This window comes from Miniopterus natalensis, chromosome 10 (assembly GCF_054644295.1).
Source record: "Miniopterus natalensis isolate mMinNat1 chromosome 10, mMinNat1.hap1, whole genome shotgun sequence".
NCBI lineage: Eukaryota > Metazoa > Chordata > Mammalia > Chiroptera > Miniopteridae > Miniopterus > Miniopterus natalensis.
This window is the reverse complement of record NC_142090.1, coordinates 84,675,053-84,688,138: the sequence shown is the minus strand read 5'-3', so window position 1 is coordinate 84,688,138 and position 13,086 is coordinate 84,675,053. Positions and strand designations below refer to the sequence as shown.

Here is a 13,086-nt window from a genome sequence, read left to right as displayed (position 1 = left end):
CCGGCCCACAGTGCCCCGCGGCGCGCACGCGCAGGCGGCCGTTCCCCCAGCGGCGCGGCGCAGGAGCCGGCTGCGGGCCTCGCCTGGCCGCCCTGGGCCGGCAGTCCCGGCCGCCCGCAGGGGAGGGATGGCTCTGAAGCGGATCAAGAAGGTGAGGAGCCTTCCGGTGCTCAGGCTCCTAGCGAGTCCCATCGCGGGGGTCGTTGGCCGCCGGGTGAACGGCGGCTGAGGTGCGGCTGCCCGGAGGAGGCGGGCCGCCGCGGGCGCAGCCTTGGAGGAGCCGGGCGCCCCGACGGGCCGCAGCGCCTGGTCGAGCGTCTCCCGCTCGCCGAGGCTGCGGTCCGGCGGGCGGGACGCTAGGGCCTCAGCCAGGGGGCGCGCAGTAAGGGGGCAGCAAGCCCGTTTCTCTCCTTTCTGTCCTCCCTCCCTGCCTCCCTCCCTCCTCTCCTTTTTCTCTCTCATCAATAAACTTTTTAAAAAATTAAAAGGGGGGCACGGCGCGTGGGGCGGCGCCCGCGGCCGGCAGGCTGGTCGCACGGGGGGGCGGGCTCTGCGGGCGGCCCGCACCTGCTCTCCGAGCCCCCGGCCGGTCCGGGTCAGGGGCGCGAGAATGGGTGGGCGTGTGTTTTCAAGCTCGTGGTTCTTCCTTTAAACGCCGGTTAGCGTTTGAAAGCCCGCGGTGCTGGTTGGAGTCTGTCAGTCAAGGCGCACTCGCGGCCGTAACCCTTGGTAACCGGTCCCCGCAGCCCTGAAGAGGGCGCGCTCCCAGGGACCCGGCCCGTGCGAACGCCCGGAGGTGCGGGGGCCGCGCTGCCGCAGCTCCTCGTGCGCCCCGGGACCTGCCCGGCCGGGGGTACTGGGGCGCGGAGGGCACAGAGCGGACGTGCGCGGAGAAGGCACTGCTCCCGGAGGAGCCTGTGGCCGCACCGCATCCCTGAGCCTGCCGCGGGTCCCTCGCGCCACCGGAGTTGTTGCCCAAGTTCATTTCTACTGTGACTAGTGCTGCCGCTTACTAGGTGCTTAACTCGCTGAGGCTCCTTAGAGGCTGAGAATCGGTAGGTGTTTACAAGCCAGCTCTCGGGGGTGAAAACGTGGCCCGGATGTGTAGTGCTTGCTGACTTCTGTGGTATAAACACTCCTGCGTGGCCAGTATTTGAGGGGAAGAGGGATAAGCGCAGGTGGTCGCAAAGCCGGGGGACTAGAATGCTCAGCATGCCCCCAGGTGTCAGGTGGGATCCTGAGGGTCTTTGTGGATGAGCTCATTTTCGGGCTTGTTCAGATAGGAGGAGTGTCACCAACCAGGTATGAACTTTGTGCATGTTCTCCAGACCCTGGGGTTCCCATCCCCTGGGAAGTCTCCCTGCCACCTGATGGACCGTGGTCTGTACCTTCTTCCTGTGCTTTAGAACCTCTCTGGAAGCTCCAAGAAGTTTACCCAGGTCTGTACCTGGGAGGATGCAGAATATTAGGAAATGTGCAAGTACATGCAAGCTGAAGTTTGAGAGTCACTGCTTAAAAGCTTGGGCTTTGAGGCTCGTGTTTGGCCAGGATAACGAGGGGATTGTGGCCAGTTGTATTCCATAAAGGGAATCTAGTGGTGCAATTCCTGTTCCTCCGCAAGTACATGGAGTGGCTGTGTTAGACTGACGTGGGTGGTTTAGTCTCCCATTCAGAGCCCTGGGCTTTGCCACACACGCGGTGGTGGGTCTGGTGGGAGAGGAGAAAGAGATGGAAGTACAGCAGCCCTGCCCTTAATTGGGCACTTCCTCTGGGCTGAGTGCTTCCATACCTTAATTCGGAGCTCAGAGCTCAAACCCTGCCCTTCTCCACCTGAATGGGTGAGAGGGTAGGCTTCAGGGAGAGGCACACACGGAACATCTTGCCCTGCCCTCTCAGCTCTGTGACCTTGGGTAGGCAGCTTAACCTCTTCACTTTTCAGTTTCCTGACTTACAAAAGGGAAATGATAATACACACTTGTCAGGTATCTTCACAGCCTTGAGCAGATCTTCCAGTCACTCATTTTCATTAGCTAGGTCAACCCCCCCAGAGGCTTGGGAGCCCCTCCCCACCAGGAGAATGCACTTCTGGCCAGGAGGAGGAGGGAGTAGAGCAGCATCCCAGTACTCGAGCTCTGAGCCCTCTTCTCATGTTCTAGGAATTAAGCGACTTGCAAAGGGATCCTCCTGCCCAGTGGTCCGCAAGACCTGTGGGAGATGACTGTAAGTACCTTTCATGCTCCAGATCACAGGAGGCATACAGTCAAGTCCCAGAAATGTATTAGCCCAACAATTTCTTAAGAAAAGCTGTTTTCCCTAATTTGCCTGTGAATTGCCTTTTCATTAGACGCATTGAGTTCATAGTCTTGCTGATCTGGATGGTGCCTGAAATCACCACCTCCCTCCACTGAGCACCAGAAAGCCGGCATGTCCTAAAGCACACTGGCTTCTAGGAAGTGCCTCTGACCAACAAAAACTTACGTTGTTGGTGTAAAAGTGGTTATGAAGGTAGTGGTGGAGGACCTGCTGATGAACTTGGGGTGGCTCCTGGCCTCTGCCAAGGGAAGGGGAGTAAAAGTAGCCTGAGATGCCAGAGAGGGCACCAGGCATGATGTGCAGCAAGGGAAGAGAAGGGAGAGCAAGAGAGGCTCATCCTGGCCATGTCACCGAGTCCCCAGAGCACGGACACTGCCAGCGGCAGTGTGGGAGAGGGCACCATGGAGGGTGGCCCCACTGAGGCTCCAGGGCCATGGGCATTGGCTCCTGAAAGAGACCCTTTGCGGAGGGCTTCAGTATGAACCCAGGGGAGGAGGAGGGAGTGGAAGAGATTTGTAACCAATAATATGAAAAGTGCTTGAAACCTACCTAAGGCTTAATTCCATACAGAGAAGAGTAAACTGTTGGTAGTAAAGAATCTAATTCTGTCAAAGAAGGTCTGGCCTTTGTCCTCAGCCTCTGGGAGGTGATTTCTGAGATGTCCTGCCTGTTAGGACTGTCTTTGCCTACCCGAGACTTTGACCCACACTGACCATGTTTCTTAGGGAGGGGGCTGGCCACATCAGAGAAACCAGCCAGGTGGTTTACGGGAGGGGCTTTGGGTCCTGCCCAGAGGGACTGGACACTCAGATCAGCCATGTGAGTGGTCCTTTTATCAGTTGTCACTGATGAGCCTCCCTAGTGATAAACCATTAACAATGAGCACTGAGCACAGGTCTCCTGGGAGTCTGGGGGCTCCTGGGCTGCACTTTTGTCAGGAGGGGCTCCTGGGGTGGAGTTAGATACCTTATGGGGAGTCTCTGACACCCTCCCCTTTTGTCTTGCAGGGTTCTGCTGGCAGGCCACCATCACTGGCCCGGTAGGTAGGAGCTGCTGAACGCCACCCTGCACACTCCCTCCCTTGACACTTCTGTGGGCACTAACCTGCCTTCTGTGTCTCGTCCTTCCAGAATGACAGTCCTTACCAAGGAGGCATTTTCTTCCTGAACATCCACTTTCCTACAGATTATCCGTTCAAACCCCCGAAGGTGAGGATGGGTCAGAGTGGGATGAAGGGGCCTTTCAAGTCAGTGGTGCAGAAAACTGCACACGGGGCTGCTCCCCGGTCCCTGCACATCTGCATGGTCACAGCCCCCAACTTTACACCCTGGACTCCAGTCCATCCCTATGGATAGTGCTTCCCCTGAAGCCATGGTAGACGGTGCTTTTCGTGGTTGTACTTGAGTCTGGCCCCTTCTCTGCAGTCCCTCTCAGACCAGGGGTCCTCAGCCCCTGCCCCAGGGACATTGGAGAATGTCCTGGGATATTTGGGATTGTAGAAACAGGATGGGTGGGGAAGGGGAATTGCTACTGGTTTATAAGGGATGGAGCCCAGGAATGCTGCTCATACCTACAGGGCACAGGACCCCTGAATGTCATTGGGACCCTGGCAAGTCACCACCCTTCATACACATACCATCCCAGCAGTGGGGCCTTAGAGGGAGGACAGTGTCACCAACAGGAGGAAGAAGGCGGGAGGGTCCTTTTTCACACCCCTGGCCAAGCAGGGCTGCCCACCACTCACCGGGCACCAAAGGCCTGAGGCAGAGCCCAACCCAGAGGAGTCCTGCCTCTTAATGGAACAGTTCTGTCTGGGTGGACAGCACTGAGGAGAAGCACAGAGCAGCAGGGTGGGTGGCAGCGGGGGTCGCCCTAAGCATGTCAGGGATCACAGGGTGGGGAGAAGGGCAGAGGGGCCCAAGGAGTTGTGCTCTGAGATGGAGGCTAAGCAGGGTGGAGATGACAGCCGGCGGCTACATGGAGCTGGGGAGAAGAGTTGGATTCTGGGTGCTCCACAGTAGAGCCAGCAGTATGGGCTGCAGGTCAGAGGTGGTCACAGCAGTGTGTGTGGGTTCACATCACTTTAAATTGTTCATGTTCCTGATTATAAAACTGGTAGATTGATTATTTTAAAATTAGAACATTAGGGAACTAGTGTGCAGATGGAAATATAGGTCTCATTACCTACCCGTAGAGAATACCACAGCTAACTGCCAGTATACATTCCTCCAGGTTTTGTCTGCATATACCATACAGAGTGGGCAAAAGTAGGTTTACAGTTGCTCATATGGAAAATAATACAATAATTAATGAAAATGCAAGAATAAACTGTTTTGAGTACTCACAACTGTAAGTCTACTTTTGCCACACCCTGTATATATTTTCATTCTAATTTTTAAATAAAATTATCAATTCTGGCCGTGAATGATGAAACCAGAGCCTTGAGAGGGCACATCATTTCCTGAAAATGGCTCATAGTGGAGGGTGGGCCTTAGGCCAAATGTGTCAGCTGATTCTTTAAAATTGTTTTCAATTACAGTTGACATTCAATACTATGCTAATTTCAGGAGTACAGAATAGTGGGTAGACATTTATATAATTTACAAAGTGTTCCCCCCGATACATCTAATACCCACCTGGCACCATTCATAGTTATTACAATATTATTGACTATGTTCCCTATCCTGTACTTTACAGCCCCATGACAATTTTTTAACTTTCAATCTGTACTTCTCAATCCCTTCACCTTTTTCACCCAGCCTCCCACACCCCCTCCATGCAGTGTCCAATCTAAGCCCCATTACTCAGGAGACTTCCAGTGCTGCTGCTTGTCACTCTTCAGAGCCCACTGCCTTGGAGGAGGTGGTGTCAGTCCCCCATGTTTAGAATGAATGGGTCAGGGGACTTCCCTAGGCTGCCCTGCCTGAGTCCTGTCAGGGTTTGGGGTGGGGGGCCCAGCTCACCCAGGACTGCAGAGCCAGGTACTGCCCAGCAGCAGCCACTTCTGCCTCCCTCGGTTCATTTTCCAGATGGATACTGTCTGGAATGTCCCCGTGGCCTGTTTGACTTGACGTCTCTTGTCTCTGCAGGTTGCTTTCACGACCAAAATTTACCACCCCAACATCCACAGCAATGGCAGCATCTGTCTCGATGTCCTGCAGTCCCACTGGTCTCCATCACTGACAGTGTCCGAAGGTACTGCCAGGCTCTGACAGCCTCACAGGCCCTGTCCCACAATGTGGCTCTCACAGCAGCGTTTCTGCCCCCACATCCCTGGGAGGAAGCAGACTCAGAGCAGGAAGCTTCCCACAGCTCCTAGGGGAGGAATTAGGTGATGCTGTTCCAGCCCCGACCAAGTCCACATGGATCAGTTGCTGTGGCGAGCTCCCGCCAGACCCTTGCATGAGTGAAAGAAGAAAGCACTCATCCTGTACCTGTTTCTCTAGAAATAAGAAAGGCAAATATCACATTACTTTCTCTACCCTCATTTATTCAGTCATTCAACATGGATCGTGAACCAGCCCTGAAGGAAGGAGGCACAGGCCTGTCCCCTGCCTTTCAGTCTTGGAGAACCCCCCACCTCCAGAGCCGTGTGCTGAGCACAGGTCTCTTCATGGGGTTAAAGAAACCAGTCTACACGGGACTTCAGAAATGCACATACTCCTTCTGAACTAAGAAGGGCTGAAACTGAATGTAAACAGTCTGAGTGTCCTGTCAGTGGAGTGGCCAGGATGGTGAAAAAAATCATCCCAGAGAAACAGGGTCCCAGAGCCCAAGAAACAAGCAGAGGGGAGTATGAGGCAAAACAGGCAGCCGAGCTTGGCAGGCAGCCAGGTGGAGGGGCTGGGAAGCACCAGCAGCTGGAAGGACAGGCTTTCAAAGACTGCATGATGAATCCAGAGGGAAAGCTACCTACTGGAATGTTCTGAATTCTCATTTCCTGATTAGTAAACAGGCCCCTGGGAACAAACACCAGAGTGAGTGGCAACTACGGCTTCCCTAGAACAGGAGGATGGCACCCTCAAGCAGCTGTGTCTGGGACTGCTCGGGTTCAGCCGTTAGATGAGGAGAGATAATACTTTCATAACTATTGGGGTGTCCAGAAGAATTCAGATAGAATAGAGCGTGAGTGGGGGGCTCACCAGACCCAGTGACCTGGTGGCCTCACGGCTGACCCGGCATCTCTTCTCTTCCCAGTGCTCCTATCCATCTGTTCCCTGCTCTGCGACCCCAACCCTGACGACCCTCTGGTGCCAGAGATAGCCCACACCTACAAGGCCAACAGAGAGAAGTACGCATCCTCTTTAGTTTCCTTAGGGCCTCGGTGGTACCCACCCTGAGCTGGTGCCTAACCAGGTTCCCGCAGACATCTTCCTGCCCTGCCCAGGCTGGGGTGCAGGGTCCCTCTGCTCAGACTCCCAGCTCCCTCACTCACTTACCCTCTGGCTCTGAGAAGGGAGGGGGAGGAAAAAGCAGTTCACCCTCCTGGGTAGCTCATCAGCTGCTGCTCCCGAGCCCTAAAATAGTGTTGCCAAGCCTGCCTTTGAGGTCAGCAAGTCAGAAGAATCTGACAAGAAAATGCTGGAATAAGTTCTAAAGTTTATAGCATAAGACAGGGTGTCTTCTCAGTTATGCCAGGGTAAGGCCAAGGCCAGTCAAGGCAGGAACTCCGCTGTGGTCAGTCTCATGATTGAGCCTCAGCAGTCAGCACCATGTTACTGTTTTACTGATAGACCCTCATGGCCAACCCTATTTTTGTTTATTTTTTGTTCATTCGTTTTTTTAGATTCCACGTATAAGTGAGATCCCATGGTATTTGTCTTTCTTTCTCTGATTTATTTCACTTAGCATAATATCCTCCAGGGCCATCTGTATTGTTACAAATGGAAAGATTTCATTATTTTTTATGGATGAGTAATATTTCATTGTATATATACCACGCCTTCTTTATCCAGTCATCTATTGATAGATACTTAGGTTGCTTCCATATCTTGGCTATTGTAAATAAAGCTGCCATGGCCCAGCCGATATGGCTCAATGTTTGAGCGTCGACTTATGAACCAGGAGGTTACGATTCAATTCCTGGTCAGGGCACATGCCTCGGTTGCAGGCTTCATCCCCGGTAGGGGGCGTGCAAGAGGCAGCTAATCAATGACTCATCATTGATGTTTCTATCTCTCCTCTTCCTCTCTCTGAAATCAATAAAAACATATTTAAAAATATAATAAAGCTGCCATGAACATAGGGATGCATTAGTGACATTGAGCATCTTTTCATATGACTATGGGCCACCTGTAAGATCATTTTGAATGAGTGTGTCACCTCTTCTGCTGTTTTCTTCCAGGTACAACAAACTAGCAAGAGAGTGGACACAGAAGTATGCTATGTAAGTGCCTTGGAGGCTTCACAGGAGATGCTGTTCAAGAGAAGCTAGCCAGGCAGAGAGGCCCTTCCATGAAACTGAGCTCCTGGCTGAGCCTCTCAAAAAGTGTCATCTCTTCTATGATCAAATACTGGCTGCACTTTCTCCAGCTGCAGCATGTTGGTGCCACTCTCAGTCATGGTGGCTTTGACACCATCACATCTTTGATGCCAAATCAGTAGTTACTGTTACAATCTACAACCTTCCTGGCTACACTAGAATTGGTCCCTCCACCCTGACTCAATGCTGGACTCCGGGGGGGACAGTGTGCTGTCACCTACCCTGCCCGGCCTCACTCGGTGGCCTCTCTTGCTGAGGCACCCCACACAGCCTGGCTTTCACCTTTTGGAACTCAGTGCCAGCCTGAGTGTCCAGGGCAGAGCGAGCAGGCGTTCCTCACGTTCTGTCTGCCATAAATCGTCCCAAGGAGTCTCAGCTCATCCTAGGAGGCTCCTGGGAGTTGGGAAGAGAGACCCTCACACCGAGAAGCAGTGAACAGAATGTCAGGATAGAAAGCAAAGAACACCCAGGAGAGAGGACTGTCTTTTCAGAAGCAAGACCTGGAGAGGTTTGGGTTTTGCCTTTCTATGTGAAGAGGTTTTTTACCGCCTACCTCCCCCCTCGGAGCCTACACTAAGTCTAGTGTGAGCCATCCACAGGCTAGAGCACAGGGACAGGGAGAGACTTTTAAATGTAAATAAAAATGTACTTCACGCATAACTCTAAACAGTAAATTACTTGTCTACTTTTCCCCCAGGCAGAGCATAAAATACGGAAACTTTTAACAGGTTCTTTGGAACCTTGACTTAAAACAGCCTGTTGAGTGACTGGCCACCTCTTAGGTTTCTAAGGCAATACATTTTAAGGGCTGCCCTTAGAGTTCAGAGCTTTGGGATTAGGTTAGCTAGGAGGGCAGGCGGATTATTCTAATCAGCCTATGCCGCGCATGGCTAGCTCAGTTGGTAGAGCATGAGACTCTTATTCTAATCAGCCTCACAAGAGGGAGGAAATTTGAGGGGCTTCAAACCTAAAGTGAAACCTGACCTGTTCTTTTCTAAGTGGTCTCCTCCTCCCGGGACAGCCATGGAAGTAACTTGGATGAGTAGGAGCAGGGGATGAAGCATGAAACTCTGCCACCAAGTGGCCATATGGGGCCTGTGCAGGCCAGGATCAAGGACAGGTGACCACAGGAGGCCAGCCTGCTCCAGGAGCTCCCAGTTGTCACAGTTTCACTGCCTAGGCTCCCCAGGCAACAGTCTGAGCACAGTCTGCTTTTATGGGAGTCCCCATTTAGGACCCTAATAACAGGCAACTTTTGGGGTTCCATGGGCCCTGTTCCCTGCCTGTCACCATGGTGAGGACCGCCTTTTTAATTTTTGTCTCTTTGCCACCCCTTTGGTCTTTGCTTCAACAAAATGTTAAACCTTTATAGACAGGCAAATGCCATTATCATGTCCCCTGGGAAGGATGTCAGTGGTCACAGTGCCCCTTAGCCAAGGGTCACAAAGCACAGGAAGATGGGGTAGACTCACATTTCAGAGACAAGTCAGAGGCTTAGAGGGAAATCCCAGCCCAAGCTGGTATGGAGACCATGGGTCACTTTCAAGTGTAATAGCTTAGGACTCCTAGAAGCAGATGAATTTCCTGAGTTCAGTCAAAATTTCCCCACCCCTGCTCTCCCTGCTGAAGACGTGGTAGAGAACGTGAGGTCAGCCCCTTGGGATCCCAAGTATAATTGTCTGCCCTTTGCCAGTTCAAGTTGTGCTCTATACCTGCCAGACCCTTCAACAGGCCCAATCCCTGCAGGTCCCCTGGAGTGTCTTCCCCTGGGAAACTCACCCACTTGTCAGGCCTGAAGAATGGATTTCTCAGGTCAAAAACCTTACTTCAAGGTGCCCTGTGCTGTGGGAGCTCCCATGCAACCCATGTGTGCAGACTTCATGTTTCCCAGGTGGGCAACTGGACAGCAGATCCAGAAAGCCAACTGGGGGTGATGTGGCTTTTTCCTTGTCGACCAGACGTCAGGGAGATGAGTGATCTTAAGCAATCGACCCACTGTGAACAAATGACTGTTAATACGGCCAGAAGCATCTGGGTTTGTGGGATAACACTGAGATCGTGTTTTATGTTAGGCTCTAGGAACACCCAGGAGTTCCAAGAATATGGCGAAGGGTCAGCATCTTCTGACCAGAGAAAATACAACTCAGAGCTGAAACCGTTTCCACATCCCCTCACTGCAGATGCTTACGAGGTTTCTGTCTGAAGTTCAGGAGACAGTTTCCTTAAGTGCCAGACAAGTGTTTGCAGGACAGGCCTACAGAACTCCTGGCCTGCGGTCTGTCTCTGGTAACCAAAGGGGAGCAAAGAAGCCTCAAGATCAGCCTGGCTGGTGTTGCTCAGTGGTTGAGTGTCCATCCATGAACCAAGAGGTCACCAGTTCGATTTCCGGTCAGAGCACATGCCCAGGTTTCAGGTGCAATCCCCGGTAGGGGGTGTGCAGGAGGCAGCCGATGGATGTTTCTCTTTCATCAATGTTTCTATCTCTCCCTCTCCCTTCCTCTCTCTCTAAAATAAGTAAAAACAACAACAATAATAAAATGAAGCCTCAAGATCAGCGTGGGCCTCTTGTATCTCCTGCCCCACAGGCCCTCCTTCCTGTGCCTCTTGTCACTGTGACACACTCTTCCTCCCCAGTATACTGAGTGATGGCCGGCCCTGGATTAGACCTAGTCATGACTGCTGGCCCTCTGAGGATGTGAGGACATGGCAGACAGCACCCCACGAGGGCAGATGCGCTCCCTCACTCATTGTCCTGTCTTCCCTGGCCACTCTGCCGGCCTTGTCATCCCTAGCACCTAGGTTTCTCCCTGTTGACAGATTTTATTAATAAAATCACAAAGCTATAAAGAACATGCAAAACCTCCTATCAGACTAAATAGCAGCTTCTTAATTTTCCTTAAAATGTCTCCTTCCTGCCCGGCCGGGCGTGGCTCAGCGGTTGAGCATCGACCTAGGATCCAGGCAATCGGGGTTTGATTCCCAGTCGGGGCACATGCCTGAGTTTCAGGCTCCATCCCCAGTCGGGGGTGTGCAGGAGGCAGCCAATCAATGACTCTCTCATCACTGATGTTTCTGTCTCTCTCCCTCTCCTTTCCTCTCTCTTAAATCAATAAAAGATATATTTAAAAAAAAAAAAAAAGGCTCCTTCTCCCAGACCTCCATTCCCCGCCTTCTTCAGGCAGAGGCAAGGGAGGCAGGGCTGCCACCCTTGTGTGGGAAGCTGGCCATTTCTACATCTGTGACATGCCCAGCAGTGCAGGCCTTCACCCTGAAACAGGAGAGACTGGCATGTTTCTTGACATTTTGGGCTTAAAAATGTCAGCGAAGTTTTAGTGAAACTTCAAAATCCCCACTGCTTGTATGTTCCTTTCCTTTGTGTGGTTTCTGCTGGCTCCTTGTTGTGAGCCCACGCTTGATGGCAGGAAGCTGGGCTGAGGCTTCAGGCAAGACCTGAGAAGCCAACAGACCCTCATGGTGAGAGCCATGTGAGCAGCAAGCGTACCCTCTCTGAAGCCTTTTTAACCCTTAGGTGGCAGGAAGGCGCCCTCCGTCTGGATGGAGGACCTTTGCCCTCCCGTGAGCCACCTCTGCTGGCTTGTGGCTGCCCTCAGCCAGCCCTCAAGGGTGAGGTCCTGCAGCCTCTCCCCACCAGAAGGCCTGTGACCTAGACCACGGCAGGACCGCAGCCTGCCCACCTCCTACCACTGACTGTTACTCTGTTCAAATCGTAACAGGGACTCAATTAGGAAGGTGTTTTGTTTTTTTTTAATCTCTCAAGGTGTGAAGTATTTGTTTACTGGATTCTACTTACCATGTAGCATAAATAAGTTTTCTTTTTAGGGCAGGAAAAGCAATGATTCCATCTCTCTAACTCTGTAGTAATGGGGCCACGTGGGGCTGGAACACAGATGTAATCCTGGTGGTTTTAAGAAAATGATTTTTCTGATAATTGACATTTCTGTTAATGAATACTTTGAATAAATAGCTATCCTTTCTTACTGATTGCTTTGGTCTGAATGACTGTGTCCCCCAAATTCCTATGTTGAAATCTTAACCCCCCACCCAGGTGATGGTGTTAGGAGGTAGGGCCTTTGGGGGTGATTAGGTCATGAAGGTGGAGCCTCATGAATGGCATTTGTATGCTTAAAAGAAAGACCCCAGAGAGCTCCCTTGCCCCCTACACCATGTGAGGACATAGCAAAAAGATGCCAGCAGTGAACCAGGAATCGGGCTCTCAGCAGACTGAATCTGTGGAGCCCTGATGTCAGATTTCCAGCTTCCAGGACTGTGAGGTATATATATCTCTGTTGTTTATGAGCCTTCCCATCTGTAGTGTTTTGTTATAGCAGCTTGAACGAACTGAAGCGCTGGTCTTGCAGTTCGTGTCAGTCAGTTCTTTTCCTTAATGCTGTTGGTTTATTATAGACTGGGCTCCAGAGGGAGTCTGCCAGCAAAATCCTCCCTCCACACTCAGACACAGATGCCCTCAGAGTGTGGAGGTGACTGACCATTCAGGGCTCTGGTTTTGTGTCCTGGATCTGTCCTGTGAATCCACCAGGTGAGCATCTGGAAGCAAAGCAGATCTGGGTTTACCCACATGCAAGAAAAGTATAGAGGCTTGTATAGATGGCAGAGAAGTCAGCTAAGGAGAAGAGAGAGGAATCCTTGGAATGACCTCTGGAGACCTTTCTCTCAAACAGGAACAGCCAGCCAGAGAGAGGGGGGTGGCGAAAGGAAACAGGAACTCAAAAGCAGGAGTGGCAGGGAGAGGTGGCGGGAACCGTCCCCGGGTGGCAGCCAGAAGGACCTTTGTAAAACATCGCCAGATCAGCCCTCTCTCTTGAAAGCCTACCAGAGGTCCTGTTACAGGTAGAATAAAACCCGAAGTCCCTTCCCTGACCCTGGGTCCTGCAGGATCCAGCCTCCACCCACAACTTCCTCCTGCTTCCTGTGCCCCAAGCTCAGAGCCCAGACACATCTTGTCCATCTGCGGGGAGCACTCCGGCCAGATCTCGCATCACCCGCCCCCATACTGACTGCTCCAGTGTCACTTCCTCAGAGAGGCCTCCCCGAGCCTGTCACACACCAGGACAGGACAGGAATCCCACACCAGGGCCCTCCTCAGCCTCCTCTCCACGGGCCGGGCCTCCCACCTTTCCCTGGTCAGCGTGGAGGAACCTGCTCCCCGCAGACGAAGGCCGCAGAGCCTGATTCAGGGGCGTTGTCCTCCTAGGGGTCCAGGGACCCCAGGCTGGGGACTGGCAGCCAGGTGGATGAAGGAAGCTGGTAAC

At 52.5% G+C, this 13,086-nt stretch overlaps 1 protein-coding gene across 2 annotated transcripts; it reads left to right on the top strand.

The window, feature by feature from the left end:
* The first annotated feature begins 90 nt into the window (after window positions 1-90).
* UBE2D4 (ubiquitin conjugating enzyme E2 D4) lies at window positions 91-10,856 on the top strand. 2 transcript variants are annotated; one of them, XM_087821295.1, is made up of 7 exons: window positions 91-151; window positions 2,157-2,220; window positions 3,321-3,352; window positions 3,444-3,521; window positions 5,403-5,508; window positions 6,511-6,604; window positions 7,658-10,856. In XM_087821295.1, exons 1-7 carry the CDS (start codon window positions 128-130, stop codon window positions 7,701-7,703), a joined length of 444 nt encoding a protein of 147 aa, XP_087677421.1. In that variant the 5' UTR covers window positions 91-127; the 3' UTR covers window positions 7,704-10,856. The 2 variants fall into 2 exon arrangements, with proteins under 2 accessions (XP_087677421.1, XP_087677420.1); XM_087821294.1 differs by lacking the exon at window positions 7,658-10,856 and having other exon boundaries at window positions 6,511-7,338.
* The last annotated feature ends 2,230 nt before the right edge of the window (window positions 10,857-13,086 follow it).